At 46.0% G+C, this 21,441-nt stretch overlaps 1 protein-coding gene across 1 annotated transcript in view; it reads right to left on the bottom strand.

Moving 5' to 3' along the window:
• Window positions 1-21,441, bottom strand: part of LOC127629439 (ATP-binding cassette sub-family G member 1-like) — a 48,950-nt gene that overhangs the window by 21,861 nt on the left and 5,648 nt on the right. Inside the window, exon 3 of the mRNA XM_052106531.1 lies at window positions 1,942-2,059. Within this exon, the coding sequence (XP_051962491.1) occupies window positions 1,942-2,059 (118 nt within the window). The remainder of the gene's footprint in view (window positions 1-1,941; window positions 2,060-21,441) is intronic.

Below are 21,441 nucleotides of genomic sequence, written 5' to 3' on the forward strand. Positions count from 1 at the left end.
CTTGAGAGCCAATGATCATGCAGCATCACTGCTGTAAAACCGGTGGTCGTAATGCTTCTTGAGGTGGCAATTTTTAATTTTGAAAATGAAACTAACCAATGTGGGTCAATGGTGACGGCGGGCACAACAGCGGATGGAGACAGAGATGGTTGTAGAATTTAGGTCTGTTCATCACAGAAAGCAATCTGAGGATTTGTATTATAGCTAACAAATTTATAGATTAATTTTATTATTGTTTTATGGTGCTTTTTGTGTTTTATTTATTTTATTTTTGTTGGCATATTCCGAAAACTAATTTTCTTTCCCATAGCAAACAAAAATAAAATTCAATGTTTAAGTAATGATTAAATGGGGGCCTGAGTAAAGATGCTGACAACCCCCCTGGAGTCACAAGTTCGAATCCAGGGTGTGCTGAGTGACTCCAGCCAGGTTTCCTAAGCAACCAAATTGGCCTGGTTGCTAGGGAGGGTAGAGTCACATGCTCTCAGTGGGGCGTGTGGTGAGTTGTGTGTGGATGCCGTGGAGAATAGCATCAAGCCTCCACAGGCACTATGTCTCTAACACGCTCAACAAACCACATGATATGATGCATGGATTGACAATCTCAGATGCAACTGAGATTCGTCCTCTACCACACAGAATGAGGCGAGTCACTACGCCACCACGAGGACTTCCAAATTGGGGAGAAAACAGGAGAAAAAAAAGAAATGATTAAACAATTAGAGTTTTTATTCATTTTAACATTTTAAAGTGTAGTCTGGTTAAAGTGATATAATTCTTTAAAATGTTGTATAGGGCAGCACACATTTCGTCATATAGAAATCACACATAACTGAATGACACCATTAAAATCTCATATTATAATGTCAGCTGCGTTAAGTAAATGTAATGGCATTTAACTAATCTCATTGATTATAAATTAAATGCAATAAACCGATTAATTCTATGAATTCAATATTAATAAATTCAAACAGCACATATAATATTTGTACATTTCTATAGACATTAATACGTAAAATGATGTTTAAATGCTGTCAGTATGTCAAAATTGTACGTTTCAGTGTCTAAGTTTACTAGAACCAAATTTTACATAAGAATACATACGAATTCTCATGAGATCACACTCTGAAAATACATCATATATCCTTCAAAATATCTTTATTTGTGTTACCCAGATCAAAGAAAGTCATACGTGTATGAGACGGCATAATGCTGAGTAAATAATAAGAGTATTCAAATTTTAGCTTAAACAACATATCTCTTTAAAGGGGTCATGAAATGGTCTCTTCCCTGAGGTCCACTGATAATGTTAATAAAGTTATTTTTGCATTAAAACGTAATTTAGTAATATATGATCATTTTGCACCCTGACTCTGGCCCTCTGTCTGAAACGCTCAGTTTTGGCATAGCCACCTCCTTAAAACTTCAACGTAAACACTGTTCTGATTGACTAACATTGTGCAGCCCCTCGAATAGAGCCATTTTTGAAACTCAATAGGAAGAAACTGATTAAGCACCAAATTATTATAAAACAAAATGTCAGTTTTACACATAACGCACATCAAACTCATTGCATCCGAATATAGTTAACACTCACACCCTGTCTACACCTGACACGAGAGTCGTGCTGCATCAAAAGCAATAGAACCCATTATAATCAATGATGTTGGCTACAACGGAAATTCCAAATGAGCCATTCTTGCAGCTTGGTTTAAATAAATGCTCTTTTTCTATTAAGGAGGACATTTTCAGTTCTTAAACTTACAGTATGTTTTTATAGTACAATGTCCTCTTTTATGTCAAAAGGAAAACTGTATTCCTCATGTCATGACCCCTTTAAAATTTGTCTTCACTGGAATTACTGGAATTTTGGCCCATTGTGTATGTGCTTGATACTTTATATTTGATGCAGATCATGCAGTGTTATTTTGTGATACTAACCTATAACCTGCCAGAATGTTCATTAATGTAGACTTCCCAGCCCCTGAGGGTCCCATGATGGCCACCAAAGCTCCGCTGGTAAAGTTCCCAGAGATTCCTTTCAAAAGAGTCTTGTAACCTGAAACAAGTTTAAAGAGAGAAAGATGTGCCCATGTAAGAAACCTCCCACAGTCCTGACAATGACCACAAAGAACAACCTGACCTATTCCTCCCGATCATATAATGTACCTGCCAAAATCCTATTCAAATTATCCTCCCCACATAATGGGCACCCTGGGCTGGTGAAAAGGATTATTTGTTTGTTCACCAGTGGGATTTTCCAGATGAATGGAGCTGTTCACAGGTGTGCTGCCAATAAAGCTGGTTCTCTCCCTGATGCCTTTCTCAGTGTCTCAGTGTTGTTTTCCTGTCTGACTCTTGAAAAAGAAAAGGGGTCAAAATAGCCCTGCTATAGCCCTGGCTCTTTCTCCCATAACCATCAATTTTCTTTTGTCCAGATGCATAATGCATTCTTCGACAGCTTTTGTGTCTAGGCTTACTTGGTTTACTTAAACAACTAAATATTCTATAAGTTATTGACTAATAAATATTAGGCACAAAAAACTATTTGGACATTTACTGTATGTCACACTTAAAAAGCAATGTCAGTCCATTACATTATAAAATATCAAACAAAGTGACAATTGTGAACAAGTAATGCTAGATACTTTTTTGAGCTAGCTCCACTTTTTTGAGCAATTTTTGCACTTGATCCACTAATGGTGCGTTCACATACAACGTGAAGCGAGTGTTTCGTGTGACGCGTTTACATACAAAGTCAATGCAAAGGTGCGAATAGACGCAATTCGCTCCAGGCTTAATTCATGTAAAAATCTGCATGACGTGTTGTCACACAAGCCTATCAGCATTGAGATTGTCCGGATGTCACTGATGTACTGATGTACTGACGTAGTAGCAGAAGAAATCTGGAAAAAGGGATGAAAAAATTGTTGTAGCGGTATGTGGGCAACCGGAATTGTATGACACAACGTCAAACATGTACAGAGACCGGACGAAAAAAGACATCGCTTGGAGGAAAGTGAGCGAGGAAGTTGGACTACCTGATAAGTTCTGAAAATATGCGCGTCTACTTGATTCCAGCTATTGGTTGTACTTTACTATGAACCAACATAGAAGAAATGTCCATTTCCGGAAGAGAAGGGGGAATACTCATGGGTTTGCATTACTCGCAGAACGAAAGTTTAAACACAAATGTATAATCCACCGGTCAAACTCGCGCGAGCATTGCAAGGCGAAAATTTTCTGTGCGTTGTATGTGAAAGTCTGACAACCAAAAAGTGTCCAATGACTATACCCTGTATATGGCTTCTCTGGCCCGGTGTATCTGGACTATAGGGTATTTGTGGAATGATAATTTAGACTGCTGTGTATTGAAAACAGGACAGGACAGCTAAGATGCCCAATTGTAACCTATCCAGTGGCTGAAGCTAAGATGCTAATCCACTTGATTGCAGTGGCTTCCAGCATAATTGGATTTGCGGTTACAATCCGTCAGAGTAATACACAAATACCTCTGACCTTCTCTGTTCTCTTTCAGTGCGGGATCCCAGGGCTTCTCCCTTTCAGTGTGTGCACCATAGAAACCCCACCACCACCACAGACTGCTGCACCACACTGCTTCCAGAGTGGAAAGCTAGGGTCTCTAGGTGAATCTAATTGGTCAGTAAATAAAGGCAGTATGGCTTAAAGCATCTGACGTGCTGCATGTCAACAAAGGAGAGAGATATTGCTAGCTACAAGGATTTGTCACAATCAAGCATTGTTTGCATGAGGACCAAATCAAAACAAATACAGAATAGAATGGAATAGAATACAGCTATATAAACAAAAACAAAAACTACCATGAAGTTTTTGGACATGTACATGGTATTTCTAAAGAACATCGTAGTACCATGTAAATACCATGGTAAATTAACACCATTGAGTACCGTGGTATATAGTGGGGTTCAAAGGTCTAAAACCATACTGAAAATATGGAATTTAAAATGTATTCCTGGGAATACACAGATGGTTTTAGGATTTCGTAAAGTTAAATGATTAAGAAAGATTTCAGATTCTGCACTTTTTATAGTGCACTATAAAAAAGGGGCATACCAATAACTGAGCAATTCTGAAATTGTGTTGGTATTTTTTTTTCAATTCTACTTTTCACACAGCTTGTTCTGCTAATTATATACAAAGAAATATATATATATTTAATTCGAAAAATGCTAAATAGAAGCATTTTCAATAGTGGTCAAATACATTTCGATCCTACTCAGTTACACTGTGTATTACAGTATTCTTGTTACATTGTAATTACACTAATAAATATAATATGTAATATTATAATAATGTAATATTAATTAACAATGTACTTACTATATAGGTTTAGGGTTTGGGTTAGGATTTGGTTTAGGGTTAGCTGCTTGTAATTATGAGTAATTTAGTGTTATTACTATAGTCAATACGTGTAATTTGTATATCAAGGCCACTGTCAAATAAAGTGTAACCTTCTACTGTATATACCAAGGTATTACCTCCTGATACAATCAATGTACCATGATCTCATGGTACATATACCACCACAGTACATTTTTGTAATGTTGCTTGTTTGTTTGTTTATTTAATAAATTTAATTTAATTTAGTCTAAACTTTTTTAATCCTACAGCACAGATATTAGTCAGATCAGTCCTTGTATATCTAAATTATAGTGTGAATTCCCCACAACAAATTTCAAATCTTGGCAAAGACAAATTCCCTAGACTTGGGGTTAGATGTTTGGTTTGACAAGTAGTCAAATGAACCTAGTCCCTTACAAACACCTAAGTCCTACAAAACCAGTATTATTTAGAGCTTAATTATAGATGTATCCATAATGTAATTTACATTAATTGTGCATTTTCCATACAGACACATAATTTCATAGGTCTGCAAGTAAATTATTAAAGCAGTGAAGGAACTTCGGTGAATACAGTTTAGTTTCACTAGTCACGTTTCCACTGTCAGGTAAAATGAGGGTGTGCTAGTGCCTGCCAGGGCCAGTTGTGCTCCCAGTGTCACTTCCGGAGCTTCATTGTGCCTCCTTGGGGACAATAGCCAAGTGCCTTTTGCCCGCTGATTACACTTGGGCCAAAACAATCCAATTGGGGATTGAGATGGGGGTCAGTGTCAAAGGTGTGTCAGAGTTTCGCTGAGTCAGGTCTCGATTTCCAACAAGCAAATACCAAGTTAAGTAAACAAAAAAGCAGCTTCAGTCTTTACCATGTTCATTTCGAGGGCTAGCTAGTCTCCAGAGTCTGATACCTCAACTTGGACTTCCCTCCTGCTCATGAAATGGCTAGGGTGTGTGACATTAACACCAGGGCAGCGTATTAAGGGCGGCTTTTAGGGAAATGCTGCGGGCAATTGGCCTCATGGTGGGAATGCAGATCAATTTTGGTCTAGAGGCTCGATGCTATTGGGCCTGGCTGACACACTTCAACACACTGTAAGCCACCTTTTGAGGCCTCTTTAATGCCTCCTATCAGTTGTGGGCAAATGCCTTCCCATTCTAAAGCTTATAACCCCCTCTCTATCCCCCTACATTCATCTAAAGTAGAACAGCTCTCAGAAAGCACTGAGCATTTCTTTTAAATTTTGACAGGAAGAAACGGGGGGGGCTTGACTTGACCTTGACTTATAGCCTAGAACAAAATGTACTTCTATTTTTGTGAATTAAAAATGTTGGACAGCTTCTGTATGTGGAACCTGGGGCAGGGTGTACATCATTAACCCTTTAAGACCTAAGGGCATTTTTACAATTCATTTTCCGTCTGGTTTTATTTACTAAAAAAGCTTGTAAAACATCAACCCTGTTGTGCACAGACAATTGACACACCTCTTTTTTTTCAAGACAAATTGGACTTTCAGCATATTTGTGTTGCATTGATGTCACCTGAATGTAAAATAAGTTATGGGACCATAAAGACAAATGAAAAAATAAAACAGAAATTGAATCACTCAAATATTTATTGAAATCACACACAAATAAATAAAAGCTAAGCAAATTTCCTCTGGAAAACAGTTTGTTCATGTCTTTGGAGTCCTGGAGCACAGGAATAAACATTGTAACTTCTACAGAACCAAAACTATTTACATTTTTCCAAAAAAAGTCCAGGCGTTTTTTTGCCTCATTCACTGGTGCCAAGCCTCAAAACAGTTCCTATCAGCAATCACACAGAGGGCCACATCACAGGCTTTGCATTTCCAGGGGGTGGCCTGTTTGACCTGCCTTGTCTGCTTGCCGCGCATCTCTCTCTCTCTCTCCTCAAAACTACTTTGAGGAGAGAGAGAGAGAGAGAGAGAGAGAGAGAGAGAGAGAGAGGACCGCGCGTCTCTCTCTCTCTCTCTCTCTCCTCAAAACTATTATGCCGCGCATCTCTCTCTCTCTCCTCAAAACTACTTTGAGGAGAGAGAGAGAGGACCGCTGCTCTCTCTCTCTCTCCTCAAAACTACTTTGCCGTGCGTCTCTCTCTCTCCTCAAAACTACTTTGCCGTGCGTTTCTCTCTCCACAATATCAGAGCTTGGTTCATGCGTAATGACGCACACCAACGTGGAAGACGGATCAGCCTGTCATTGGTCAACAACCTCACGCAAAGCATCATGTGATATCCAAAATGGCAGCTATCATCGAGCTAGCGGCAAAAATGATGGAGAATTGATAAATTATGGACATCAAGTGGATAAATCTTGGATGTAAGTGTTTGGATTTATTGCTGAAAAACTCCGAAAAGAGGCACAAGTTCGGGCTGGATAGAAAACCTTCTGTAAAGGCTACAAAGACACCAAAGACACCCCGTGATGGCTAGCTCGTTAGCTTTCTGCTGGAAAAAACGGTAAGAAAATCGATAAAACTTTCATCAAATTATATAAATATTTATCGGAGGTGCCGTGTGATGTCGTGGACGATGCCGTCGGGCTCTGAGGGTTAACAAAAAAGGAACAAAAAGTAACATAGTGTTACCATGTTTTTGGACAGACAGTATAAATGTTTTGCAAGTACATGCCGTATCAGAGCTTTTCCTGATATTTTCCTGTTTTCCTGAAGAGTTTCAATGGAATAGTGGCAAAACAGCTCAGTTGCATAATATAGAAATGTGGGGTTAGGCACCTTATCTTTCTATTACAGCCAAGTGAAAGAAGCTTTGGTTGGGGCCAGGTGGGGAAGGGCTTGATTGGTTGCTTATAAGTGTGTGTAACCCAGACACACACACACAAGATGAGACAGTCACAATGTAAGTCAAAAAAACTGCTTTTATTGAAACAATAAAAGCAGGCAACAGTACAAACGGGCAAATCCAGTGAAGAGTTGTCGAGGGAAGCGTAGGGTCAAAAGCCGGGGAATCAAAGAGAGTAAAGGGGGCAAATCCGGGAGAGTAGTCGAGGGGAGCGAGGGTCAAAGCCGGGGTAAACAGGATCGAGAGGCGGGTAACTAACAAAGGGAGTAGATAGGGGTACTAGGGGAACGAGGAGCTGGCAAGCTAAGGGGGTAATCAAGAGGAGTTCAAGAGGAGGGCAAAACTAGACGAGACTAGCGGGGGGCAAAGATGCGGGAAACTAAACACAATAACCAACACCCGTGCAGCGAAAGGGTGGTGATATATATAGGGGTGAGTGCAGGTGTAAACCATGACAGGTGATGAGACGAGTGCAGGTGAAACTAATGTGCAGGAGTGCAGATGACGCGAGTGCAGGTGGTCATAATGTTCTGAGGATTGGAAGCGCGTGAGAAACTCAAGGAAGGGAGATTGCCTACGAGCATGTGAGCGAGTAGGAGCAAAGTGGGCGTGAGGGCTCGAGCGAGCAAAAAGAGCGTGAAAAGCTCGAGGGGGCGGAGTGAGGGAGTGTGCGTGTGTGTGCTAGACGATGCGGGGAGAAGCAGAGGAGCGGGGTTCGTGACAGTACTCCCCCCTCTGAATAGGATGGCTCCTGACGGCCGCGGGAGGCGGTGCAGGATGATCGGGGGACAGACAAAGGGAAGTGATACAGTCCATGGGCAGTTCAAGGTAAGGTCAGGGGGAACATAGTGGACAGGCGGGTGGTCGGGAGATCTAGGGGGCAGCCATAGGGCAGAGATTGGGTCAGGGGGTCTGGAAGGCGACTGGAGGACAGGGACTGGGTCCGGGGGTCTGGAAGGTGACCACCGGACAGGAACAGGGTCAGGAGGCCAGGAAAGAGGCCACAGGACAGGGAGAGTGTCAGGGGGCCACCGGACAGGGTCAGGGAAGAGCCGTGAAAGGCAGAGCCGTGGAGGACGGAGCCGTGAGAGACTCGGCAGGCGGGGTACTGAGAGGCTGAGGCGGCGCCATGGGGAGCCCAAGAGACAGGGCAGAGGGAGGTGGTGCCGCAGGAGGCTCTAGAGGCGGAGGCCTGGAAGGCTCCGGAGGTGGAGCCGAAGGAGGCTTTAGGGGCGAAGGCCTGGAAGGCTCAGGAGGCGGAGCCAATGATGGTGGCGCCGTGGGCGGCTCCAGCGAGGTAGGCCTGGAAGGCTCTGGAGGTGGAGCCGAAGGAGGCTTTAGGGGCGAAGGCCTGGAAGGCTCAGGAGGTGGAGCCGATGACGGTGGTGCCGTGGGAGGCTCTAGCGAGGTAGGCCTGGAAGGCTCTGGAGGTGGAGCCAAGGGAGGTGGCGCCGTGGGAGGTCCCCGAGGCGACGACCTGCCAGGCTCTGTAGTCTCGGGGGGTTGAGCCGTAGCAGGCTCGAGGGGCGGAGCTCTAGAAAGCTCTGGAGTCTTTGGGATCAGAGCCGTGAGAGGCTCGGGAGGTGGAGCCATGGGAGGCTCTGGAGGGGGAGCCGTAGGAGGCCCGAGAGGCGGAGCCGTGGAAAGCTCTGGAGTCTTTGGGAGCAGAGCCGTGAGAGGCTCGGGAGGTGGAGCCGTGGGAGGCTCTGGAGGGGGAGCCGTGGGAGGCTCTGGAGGGGGAGCCGTAGGAGGCCCGGGAGGTGGAGCCGTAGGAGGCTCGAGAGGCGGAGCCGTAGGAGGCTCGGGAGGCGGAGCCGTAGGAAGCTCTGGAGTCTCTGGGAGTAGAGCCATGAGAGGCTCGGGGAAAAAGGTCGTGGAAGACTCGAGAGGCTCGAGGGGGGGAGCCATGAAAGACTCGAGAGACGAAGCCCTGAGAGGCTTGGAAGGGGGTGGAGCCCTGAAAGACTCGAGAGAAGAAGCCCTGAGAGACTCGAGAGGGGAAGCCCTGAGAGACTTGAGAGGGGGAGGAGCCCTGAGAGACTCGGAGAGGCTGAGCCGTGAGAGGCTTGAGGGGTGGAGCCATGAAAGACTCGAGGGACGGAGCCCTGAGAGGCTCGAGGGGAGGAGGAGCCCTGAGAGGCTCGAGGGGAGGAGGAGCCCTGAAAGACTCGAGAGGGGAAGCCCTGAGAGGCTTGATAGGGGGAGGAGCCCTGAGAGACTCGAGCGGCAAAGCCGTGAGAGGCTTGAGGGGTGGAGCCATGAAAGACTCATGAGGAGAAGCCCTGGGAGGCTTGAGGGGAGGAGGAGCCCTGAAAGACTCGAGAGGGGAAGCCCTGAGAGGCTTGAGAGGGGGAGGAGCCCTGAGAGACTCGAGAGGTGAAGCCGTGACAGGCTTGAGGGGTGGAGCCATCAAAGACTCATGAGGAGAAGCCCTAGGAGGCTTGAAAGGGGGAGGAGCCCTGAGAGACTCGAGAGGCGAAGCCGTGAGAGGCTTGAGGGATGGAGCCATGAAAAACTCTAGAGGAGAAGCCCTGAGAGGCTTGGAAGGAGGGGGAGGAGCCCTGAGAGACTCGAGAGGCAAAGCCGTGAGAGGCTTGAGGGGTGGAGCCATGAAAGACTCGTGAGGCGAAGCCGTGAGAGGCTTGAGGGGTGGAGCCATGAAAGACTCGTGAGGAGAAGCCCTGGGAGGCTTGAGGGGTGGAACCATGAAAGACTCGAGGGACGCAGCCCTGAGAGGCTCGAGGGGAGGAGGAGCCCTGAAAGACTCGAGAGGGGAAGCCCTGAGAGGCTCGAGAGGGGGAGGAGCCCTGAGAGACTCGAGAAGGGAAGCCCTGAGAGACTCGAGAGGGGAAGCCCTGACAGGCTTGAGAGGCGGAGCCCGGGGGGGCTCGAGGGGTAGAGCTCTGGGAGGCTTGAGAGGAGGAGCCCGCGGGGGCTCTGAGGGGCGAGCAGAGGCTGGCAGGTCCGTGGAAGACTCTGGGGGCGGAGCAGAACCCGGCAGAGCCGTGGAAGACTCTGGGGGCGGAGCAGAACCCGGCAGATCCGTGGAAGACTCTGGGGGCGGAGCAGAACCCGGCAGAGCCATGGAAGACTCTGGGGGCGGAGCAGAACCCGGCAGAGCCGTGGAAGACTCTGGGGGAACCTCTGCGGTCTTGAGCACAAGACGAGACTGGGGAGAAGGGGCCCTCTTCCTTCTCTGACATCTTCGGCCAACAGGGGATGTGGCCATGGGGGCGGTCGAGGCTACAGGCGCTGGCTGGCTGACCGTGGCCGACATGGGCGCTAGCTCGTTGGCCGTGGCGGGCATGGGCGCTGGCTCGTTGGCCATGGCGGGCATGGGCGCTGGCTCGTTGGCCGTGGCGGGCATGGGCGCTGACTCATTGGCCATGGCGGGCATGGTCGCTGGCTCGTGGGCCGTGGGCGCTGGCTCGTTGGCCGTGGCAGGCATGGGCGTTGACTCGCTGGCCATGCCAGGCTTCGAGGCTGGGACCATGTCCGGCTTCGGGACTGGGGCCGTGACAGGCCTTGGGACTGGGGCCGTGACAGGCCTCGGGACTGGGGCCGTGAAAGGCTTCGAGACGGGGGCCGTGGTGTGGAGCGCTGGTTCAGTATCTGCCTCCCCCACAGTAAACGAGGAACCAACGCACAGCAGGGCGAGGTCAATAAACTGAGCCAGGTTGAGAGAGCAGCGACCACCAGGCATGTATGATGAGGCTGGCTCATTCAGTCCATATTGAAAAATGTCTTTCAGAACCACCTCATCAAAATTCACCTGGTTGGCCAGGGCACAAAAATCAATAACATAAACCTCCAAGGGCTGACTCCCTGACGCTTAACCCCAAGAGTCGGCCGCTGGCTCCTTAATGTCGAGGGCGGGTTATGAGTTACACAACCGCTGCCTCGCGATAAAAACCCCTTGGTCAGCGTCCGAAGAGCCAAAAACCTCTCCGGGGTGGAGAGTTCACGGCGTCAAATATGCATGGGAAGCATAAGCGGGCTCAGGGGCAGACACAGGTGACGCAGGGTGACAAAAATCAAAAATCGCGACGTACCTGCTGGCCCTGGGCTGTGAACGCCGATCATGCTTCCACACAGTAGCTCCTCGCGCTGAATGTGACGTGTTCCTCCGCTCTAGTGAGCCGCGAATCCTCAGCGTGACGCATTGTGACTGTCTTCGGTGAGGTTGGTTATTCTGTAACCCGGACACACACACACAAGATGAGACAGTCACAATGTAAGTCAAAAAACTGCTTTTATTGAAACAATAAAAGCAGGCAACAGTACTAAGCGGGCAAATCCAGTGAAGAGTTGTCGAGGGAAGCGTAGGGTCAAAAGCCGGGAATCAAAGAGAGTAATGGGGGCAAATCCGGAGAGTAGTCGAGGGAGCGAGGGTCAAAGCCGGGGTAAACAGGATCGAGAGGCGGGTAACTAACAAAGGGAGTAGACAGGGGTACTAGGGGAACGAGTAGCTGGCAAGCTAAGGGGGTAATCAAGAGGAGTTCAAGAGGAGGGCAAAACTAGACGAGACTAGCGGGGGGCAAAGATGCGGGAAACTAAACACAATAACCAACACCCGTGCAGCGAAAGGGTGGTGATATATATAGGGGCGAGTGCAGGTGTAAACCATGACAGGTGATGAGAGGAGTGCAGGTGAAACTAATGTGCAGGAGTGCAGATGACGCGAGTGCAGGTGGTCATAATGTTCTAGGGATTGGAAGCGCGGGAGAAACTCGAGGAAGGGAGATTGCCTACGAGCATGTGAGCGAGTAGGAGCAAAGTGGGCGTGAAGGCTCGAGCGAGCAAAAAGAGCGTGAAAAGCTCGAGGGGGCGGAGTGAGGGAGTGTGCGTGTGTGTGCTAGACGATGCGGGGAGAAGCAGAGGAGCGGGGTTCGTGACAGTGTGCTTCCTCATCCAGTGCTAAAAACGAAAAACACAGTCTAACTGGCATTGTTGTTCACATTCATAGATTGTTTCCAGTGCTAATCTTATCAACGTCAATGACGGAAATGTTCATGACGATAACTTAACGATTTTATTGTAGTACACTGTTGATGAAAATATGTCTAAAAATAATACAGCAAGATATTAATAGAGATTAACAGTTCAAGATATTAACAAAAGAAGAAACATCTATAGTAATAGCTGTTTATAGAACAAGATATTAGATATGGATTAATCGAATCCAATTAAAGCCCAAAGTATGCTTCGTTCAGATGCGAATGCTCACGCGTGACGCAAATCTCGTCATCAGCAGAGTGCTCGAGCACTGAACGCGTGCAGTCCAACTGCGCATGCACCTGGAATCATTTGCATGAATTACTGGATCCACAAGGTGGGACTACTCCCATTTTTTCCATTGCTGTCAGGAAGAAATGCTATAAGAATACATAATCACCGGTAAATAATAGGACACGAAGGTAAAAACAACAACAGTAGATATGCACGTCAAGAGCTTGTGTGTGAGGAGGTGAGGAGATACCTGCATTTGTATAACTGGAGTCTGAAGGAATATAAAGACATCTTTATGGGTCTAAACTCCTGAAGAGAAATTGTCCGTCATATCATAGCAATCATAGTGCGCATGCGCCAAACATCTGCGTATGTGCACACCATCAAATGGAGTATACTTTGACAACCTTGCATCAGACTGTACGCAGACACTGAGCATTCACGTCAAAATCAAAGTATCATTTGGGCTTGGTATGAAGGGAATTTCCCTCCTTGAGTTGAACACGCTGAACAACGGCAAAATGAACGGTTTTAAAATGGGTATTACCTTACTTAATCACATCTTGTGTATAGCATACATGAGATGAATCACTATATCCACAATACGGAATATTACAACTCACATCTGCACTGACAATGAAGCAAATGAACAGGTGAATGTGAGCTAATGCGTGTTAGTGTTGAGTAACTTGTGTTGTGAATACACTGTTAAAAACACGCTATATGCAAAATCCTAAACAGGCTAAAAACAGACTCTAAAGCATGACAAATTTAGAATACAGCAGGATGACTTCTAAAGAGTAGCTAATACTTCAATATTTTCATGATATGCTATTATTTCAGGAGCTCAGGTTTTTGCAACATATACAGTTACATACAGTATTTTGTATGTAGCCGATCTTATACATGTTTAAATTAAGAAAATATTTACACGTTCATTAAAGTTTGTATGGTCTGTTACAGTTTGACACACGTTTTTGTCACTTTGCATATTATCATCAACTTAAAGATATTTTTGTTGACTAAAATGATATGCCATTTTAGTCCGAGTAAAACTGACTAACATTTTCATTTATTAACAATGCTTTTAAAACTTTTAAAAGTGTACGTTCCCGATACATTATTCAGCTGATGTTTTTTTCACTTTGGCAATCTCTCTCTCTCTCTCTCAATTCAATTCAATTTAATGGGCTTTATTGGCATGAAAGTTTCAAAAACTATGTTGCCAAAGCATCATATAGAATAAATAAAATAGAATAAAAGCTAAATACATTTTGTCCAATAACTTGGACAGTATATAATATAATTATTAGTAATATATAAATAACAGCAATATATAAATTATTATTATTATTTATTTGACCACATCACATTGTGTGTGTTTGTGTTTGTCTAGATCTTTCATTGTCCCTCAGTTTGTGGCATGCTGATACATATTGGGCAGCAAGATGTGCCCTGTCTCCTTCTCCTAGGAGTATTTGTAATTTTGAGAGGTCATTTAGGTCTTTAAAGTCTGAAGTTTCAGAGACAAACTTGTTTAAGTAAACATTCCTTATTTCTCTGAATATTTCACATTTTAGGAGGAAGTGCATTTCTGTCTCGACCTCACCTGTCCAACAGTGACCACATATTCTGTTTTCTTTAGGTTGCCATGATTTTTTGTGTCTTCCTGTTTCAATCGCTAATGTGTGGTCACTGAGCCTGTACTTGTTTAGGGTCTGTCTCTGTTTTCTATCTCTGACAGTAAAGAGATATTTTGCCAACTCATACTCTCTGTTTAGGGCCAGATAACATTCTAATCTAATTCTCTCACTCTCTCTCTCTCTCTCTCTCTCTCTCTCTCTGTCTGTCTCTCTCAAGTGCACAGCTGATGGTTTCATCCTGTTCTAGAGCACCTTGCCAACAGCTCTGAGCAGAGGTTACTTTAGTTTATTGACCGATAGTAACCAGCTGAGCAGTGAGAGCAAAGCTAGACTGCTGCAGTCTCTCTCTGTTTCCTCCAAGTATGAATTATAAAGATTTGTTAGACAGAAACTAGACAAATGCCTGGTTTCAATTGCAGTCAATTGATAATACACAAGCTAACTATGCCCTGTCACGTTCCTGTGTTTGCCTGCCCCATGTTTTCCGTGTTGAGTCTCACTGTCTGTGTGTAAAACTACACTTCCCACAATTCCCAGATCTTCTCACTGCCATTATTGTGTCATTGTTTGCACCTGTTTGTAGTTTGTGATCCTCCTGTGTCTGTGTATATAAACCATGTGTGTTTTCCACTCCTTGTTTATCGTTGTAAGTTGAATGCTGATGTTTCATGTCCGTGCATATGTTTACTCTTTGTCACTCGTGTTCGTTCGTGGTAACCCTGCCCTTTGTGGATGTTTTGTCAACCTGTGTTCACCTGCGTGTATTTTGTGTTTGAGTTTAGTCTTTTCCCATCGTGGACTTTTCGTTTGTTCCTGAGTTTGTTTATTTCTGTTTTTGCTTATTAATAAACTGCGTGTGGATCCTAAACATCAGTCTGCCTTCTCCTGCTTCCCACCGTCATAACAGAATGATAGACCACACCATGGATCCAGCAGTGTTAAGGGCGAACTACCAACTGCTCTGCCTGAAGCAAGGGGACCGACCGGTAGAAGACCACATCCATGACTTCCTTGTTCTGGCAAACGTTTCAGACTTCCCTGACTCCTCCCTTGTGGTCTTCTTCCGGGACAACCTGAGCGACGGGCTGAAGGAGCGGTTGCCACCGGCAACGCGCTACTGGACGCTCTGTGACTTCATGGAGGCGACGTTATTGGTCTGCGGCTCACCGTTCACCGTGGGTGTCGCTGAAGAGGACCCTACCTCTCCTCCCTCAGTGGTGACTCTCCAGTCACCCGTGGCGCTTCCTGTCACGCCAGCCCCATCTGTCAGCAAGCTCACCCCCACGCCAGTCGCCTTCCATGAGCCAGCGCGGTCCACTTCGTCTGCCCGGAGGAGGAGGAGAAGACAGGCTTCCGCCTCCTGGCCCACGCCTGCCCCGGTCTGCGAGCCAGAGCCTGCGGCCTCGACCGTCCCTGGGCCAGCGCCTGCGGCCTCGACCGTCCCTGAGCCAACGCCAGCAGCCATGACCGTCCAAGGGCCAGTGCCAGTAACCAGGACTGTCCAAGAGCCAGAGCCAGCGCCAGAAGCCTCTCGAGCCTTCCAGGGCTCCACCTCTCAAGTCACTTGAGCCTCCCAGGGCTCCGCCTCTCAAGCCTCTCGGGCCTTCCAGGGCTCCGCCTCTCAAGCCTCTCGGGCCTTCCAGGGCTCCGCCTCTCAAGCTTCTCGAGCCTTCCAGAGCTCCGCCTCTTGAGCGTCCTACGGCTCTTCTCCCCAAGCCTCCTTCGGCTCCGCCTCCCGAGCCTCCTACGGCTCCGTCCCAGAGACTCCCGAGCCTCCAACGGCTCCGCCTCCCGAGCCTCCTACGGCTCTTCTCCCAGAAACTCCTGAGCCTCCTACAGCTCCGCCTCCCTAGCCTCCTACGGCTCTACTCCCAAAGACTCTAAAGCCTCCTATGGCGCCGCCTTCCTCGGCTCCGCCTCCCGAGCCTCCTTCGGCTCCGCCTCTGAAGCCTTCCAGGGCTCTGCCTCTCAAGCTTCCCGAGCCTCCCAGAGCTCTGCCTCTCAAGCCTCTCGAGCCTTCCAGGGCTCCACCTCTCGAGCCTCCCAGGGCTCCACCTCTCAAGTCTCTTTAGCCTTCCAGGGCTCCGCCTCTCAAGCCTCTCGGGCCTTCCAGGGCTCCGCCTCTCAAGCCTCTCGGGCCTTCCAGGGCTCCGCCTCTCAAGCCTCTCGGGCCTTCCAGGGCTCCGCCTCTCAAGCCTCTCGGGCCTTCCAGGGCTCCGCCTCTCAAGCCTCTCGGGCCTTCCAGGGCTCCGCCTCTCAAGCCTCTCGGGCCTTCCAGGGCTCCGCCTCTCAAGCTTCTCGAGCCTTCCAGAGCTCCGCCTCCTGAGCGTCCTACGGCTCTTCTCCCCGAGCCTCCTTCGGCTCTGCCTCCCGAGCCTCCTACGGCTCCGCCCCCAGAGACTCCCGAGCCTCCAACGGCTCCGCCTCCCGAGCCTCCTACGGCTCTTCTCCCAGAAACTCCCGAGCCTCCTACGGCTCCGCCTCCCGAGCCTCCTACGGCTCCGCCTCCCGAGCCTCCTACGGCTCCGCCTCCAGAGCCTTCCAGGCCTCCGCCTCTAAAGAATCCTACGGCTCCGCCTCCCGAGCCTCCTACGGCTCCGCCTCCAGAGCCTTCCAGGCCTCCGCCTCTAAAGAATCCTACGGCTCCGCCTCCTGAGCCTTCCTCGGCTCCGCCTCCTGAGCCTTCCTCGGCTTCACCTCCTGAGCCTCCCTCTGCTCTGCCTGTAGAGCCTCCCCCGGCTCCGCCCCCTGAGCTTCCAGAGTTTTCCATGGTCCCACCTCCCTTGGCTCCGCCTCCTGGGTCTCTCTCGGCTCCGCCTCCTGGGCCTCCCGAGCCATCCTCGACTCCGCCTTCCTCAGCTCCGCCTCCGGAGCCTCCAGAGCCCCCCTCAGCTCCACCTCCTGAGCCTTCAGAGCCTCCCTCAGCTTCGTCTCCAGAGGCCCTCTCAGCTCCGCCTCCTGAGCTTCCAGAGCCTCCCTCAGCTCCGCCTCCAGAGCCTCCCTCAGCTTCGTCTCCAGAGCCCCTCTCAGCTCCGCTTCCGGGACCTATCCCTGTCCTGAGGCCGCCTCCTGGACCTGGACCTGTCCCTGTCCGATGGCCTCCTCCCAGGCCCCCTGAACCTGCCCCTGCTCTATGGCCATCTCCCAGACCACCTAAACCTGTCCCTGCCTGGTCGACGCCTCCCAGACCACCTAAACCTGTCCCTGCCCGGTCGATACCTCCCTGGCCTCCTAAGCCTATCCCTAGCCTGTGGACGCCCCCCAGGCCACCTGACCCAGTTCCCTTCACACACCCCCAGAGACTGCTTGCTTGCCCTCTCGGCCTGCCTGGTCTGCCAGACTGCCCTCTCGGCCTGCCTGGTCTGCCAGACTGCCCTCTCGGCCTCCCTGGTCTGCCTGTCTACCCTTTGTGCCCCCGTGGACTGCCTAATTGCCACTTGTGCCCAAATGGACTGCCTAATTGTCCCTTGTGCCCCCTTTGGTCTGTCTGTTTTCCCCCTTTTCTAGCCCCTCTCTCCTTGACCATTTGTTTATTTTTTTCTATTCTTTTGCTTCTTAGGACCGTCTGGAATCCGGTCCTTTTGAGGGGGGGGCTATGTCACGTTCCTGTGTTTGTCTGCCCCATGTTTTCCGTGTCACCCTTCACCGATCCCATTCCATGTCACGTTTTCCCTGTTGAGTCTCACTGTCTGTGTGTAAAACTACACTTCCCACAATTCCCAGATCTTCTCACTGCCATTATTGTGTCATTGTTTGCACCTGTTTGTCGTTTGTGATCCTCCTGTGTCTGTGTATATAAACCCTGTGTGTTTTCCACTCCTTGTCTATCGTTGTAAGTTGAATGCTGATGTTTCATGTCCGTGCATATGTTTACTTTTTGTCACTCGTGTTCGTTCGTGGTAACCCTGCCCTTTGTGGATGTTTTGTCAACCTGTGTTCACCTGTGTGTATTTTGAGTTTAGTCTTTTCCCATCGTGGACTTTTCGTTTGTTCCTGAGTTTGTTTATTTCTGTTTTTGCTTATTAATAAACTGCGTGTGGATCCTAAACATCAGTCTGCCTTCTCCTGCTTCCCACCGTCATAACATGCCCGTCATTCTCTACTGCTTTTCAGTAAAACAATGCTAGATGCTACTGAAATCAATGTTGCATGTATTTGCTTAAAGTTAACATGACAGTAAGAGAATAGGTTATCCACAAATGAAAATTATCTCACCATTTACTCACTCTCATGCCATCCAAGATGTGTGTACTTTCTTTCTTCTTCTGAACACAAATGAAGATTTTTAGAAGAATATTTCAGCTCTGTAGGTTCTCACAATGCAAGTTAATGGGTACCAAAATTTTAAGCTCCAAAAGACACATATAGGAAGCATAAAAGTAATCCATATGACTTCAGTGGTTAAATCCATATCTTCAGAAGCGATAAATTAGGTGTGGGTTAGTAGCAGATCATTATTTAAGTGCTTTTCATTATTTGTTGGTGGCGATATGCACAAAGAATGCAAACTACCAAAAACAAAAGAAGAACTTATAAGTGGAGATTGATTGTAAAAAAGGACATACATATTTAACTTTTTCTCACCCACACTTAACATATTACATCTGAAGACATGGATTTAACCACTGGAGTCATATGGATTACTTTGGTGCCTTTATGTACTTTTGGAACTTCAAAATTTTGGTACCCATTCACTTGCATTGTGAGGACCTACAGAGCTGAAATATTCTTCTAAAAATCTTCCTTTGTGTTCTACAAAATAAAGAAAATCATACACATCTGGGATGGCATGAGGGTGATTAGCTTAAATGATTAGAGAATTTTCATTTTTGAGGGAACTGTTCCTTTAAAATCAATCTATTTAAAAATCTATTTTTTTTTATTAAAAATGCATATTTTTGTTTCCCAAATAACTGGACACCACTTTTGGAATTAAACAAGTGCATAATGAGGTCATGTGACAGACTTAATAAGACAATAAGTATGACAATGTAGCATATTTGAAATGTTTATTATCGCATAGTTATTAAATGTTTTATAGGTTTTACATAAAAAAATTTTAAATAGAAGACAGTCAGAGCATACATTCTCTTGTATTTAATTCAGAATGTAACCTTTGTCTTCATCATCTTTCAATAAAATATAATAACTAGCTCCTCCTCTGAAATGACTTTCCTTTTAGTTTGACATCACCAAGCCCTCTTATTTTCAACCCCTCCCCCCAACTACCTGTCTTATGGAAACAACTAATTACAATCAAGTCCTGATGGATAAAATAAAGTTTTGCCCTACATTTTGATCCCGTAGAAAATCCTGTTTCACTCGGATATGTCACATTACGGAAGTAAAATGGGTTACAGATGCAGTTATATGTTGACTTTAGCTTTCCATGGAAATGTTGACTTTTATTTTGCAGTAATAGCTGAATTTTAAATTGTATTAAAGAGGCTTAATGTTAAATTCATAATTATTTTTATTTCGTGCACAAATGGATTTCCGATGCATAAAATGTCTATGGATCTTCATTTTAGGTGTTAGGTCATTTATATACAGTACATTTATAAGGGAAATTCTACACTCACTTAACACTTCATTAGGAACACTATGGTCAGGAACTATAAGTTCCTGACGTGGTCTTCTGCTTATAGCCCATCTGCCTCAAGTTTGATTTGTTGTGCATTCTGAGATGCTATTTTGCTCACTACAATTGCACAGAGTGGTTATCTGAGTTATCGCAGCCTTTTTGTCAGCTTGACCCAGTCTGGCCATTCTCCATTAACCTCTCTCATCAACAAAGCATTTATGGATGATTTTTTTTTTTGGCACCATTCTGAGAAACTCTAGATACTGTTATGCATGATAATCCCAGGAGATCAATAACAGAAATACTTAAACCAGCCTGTCTGGCACCAAAAATCATGCCACGGTCAAAATCACTGAGATCACATTTTCTTATGGTTGATGTGAACATTAACTGAAGCTCCTGAACTGTATCTGCAAGATTTTATGAATTGCACTGCTGCCACACAATTAGCTGATTAGATAATCGCATGAATAAGTAGGTGTGCAGGTGTTCCTAATAAAGTACTCAGTGAGTGTATATTCTGTAACTGCTCACCATTTATTTTTTCATCATTTTGAATCATTTTTGCATCTGTAGTTCATTTTAAATGATTCTGTCATGTGATAAATTATTTTTTCAAAGTACAAATATTCCATATAGTCTCACAATAAATATGAGGTCATACATTGTAAAACAATTAGCAAAATGTTGTTTAAAAAGCTTTACATGTCTTTTAGCATGTCAGAGCGTAGGACTCCGGTCCTCAGCTTTTCAAAATATTTCATGTCAACTACCCATTTGCAATTTTGCATAGTCAGTTAACTCAGTTGACAACCTAGTTAGCAATATTAAATTAAAGATCATCTCCAATTGACAAAAATACATTTACTGTAGCGGCCAGTGAGTGCTATTTTTAGGTCTAAAAGCTTTGATTCCTTGTTATATCTGCAACTGCACCAGGATCAAACTGGCCCCCTCCCAATCTGTACCATACTTCCACTCTCCCTGATCATTATCTGACTAAATACTTTTATCCATGGCTGACTGTCTCTGATGCATTTACTGTCTCTGATGTTGAATGTGTAATATGAAGGCAGGGCTTTGTGCTGAACATGATGTTGCCCTGTTTGGTGAAATCTGATGGCCAGGGAGTGAACCAAAATCAATGAGTTAAAGTTAAGTCACCTGTACGATGAGCCAGTTGGCTATGGGATCAGCACTTATGTATATTTCATGGGACAAGTGTTGGAGGAAACAACAGTGAAACCTGGCTTTGAAGTTTCACTGAAAGAACAAGCTTGCTTCTGTATTTCAGGCAAAAGCTTCTACATTTCAAACTAATTTTTCACAATAAAGTAAAATTAGCCTAAATTCAGAGTTCAAAATTCTATTTATATGTATTTCTTTTAATGTTATTCTATGTAATACTTTCTCCTATACCATCAGATTAATACATCGAGACAGTACATGTCTCACAGTCCATACATTGTACATCTGTTATTGCACTTTAAACTGGAAAGCACTTTCTCTATGTACTAAGCTCTAATCTGATTGGCTGGCTTTAAGCAACTTCCGAGAGTTCCAAGAGCACAAAGTTTTTTTTTTTTTGTGCATGTGAATTAACACGGTACTGAGTTGATACAATTAGTGCTTTTGAGGATTAAATAACCACCAGATTTGCCAAAAGGTTTGTGAGGTTATTGGGATCAAATCTTTGAAAGATGTTTTGTTTGAGACACTCTGACACCAAATTTGTTCACGTCAGTCTATTATTGTGGTTTAACTTATTTCAATTTTTTTTTTGC

Source organism: Xyrauchen texanus, chromosome 36 (genome assembly GCF_025860055.1).
Source record: "Xyrauchen texanus isolate HMW12.3.18 chromosome 36, RBS_HiC_50CHRs, whole genome shotgun sequence".
NCBI classification, from domain to species: domain Eukaryota; kingdom Metazoa; phylum Chordata; class Actinopteri; order Cypriniformes; family Catostomidae; genus Xyrauchen; species Xyrauchen texanus.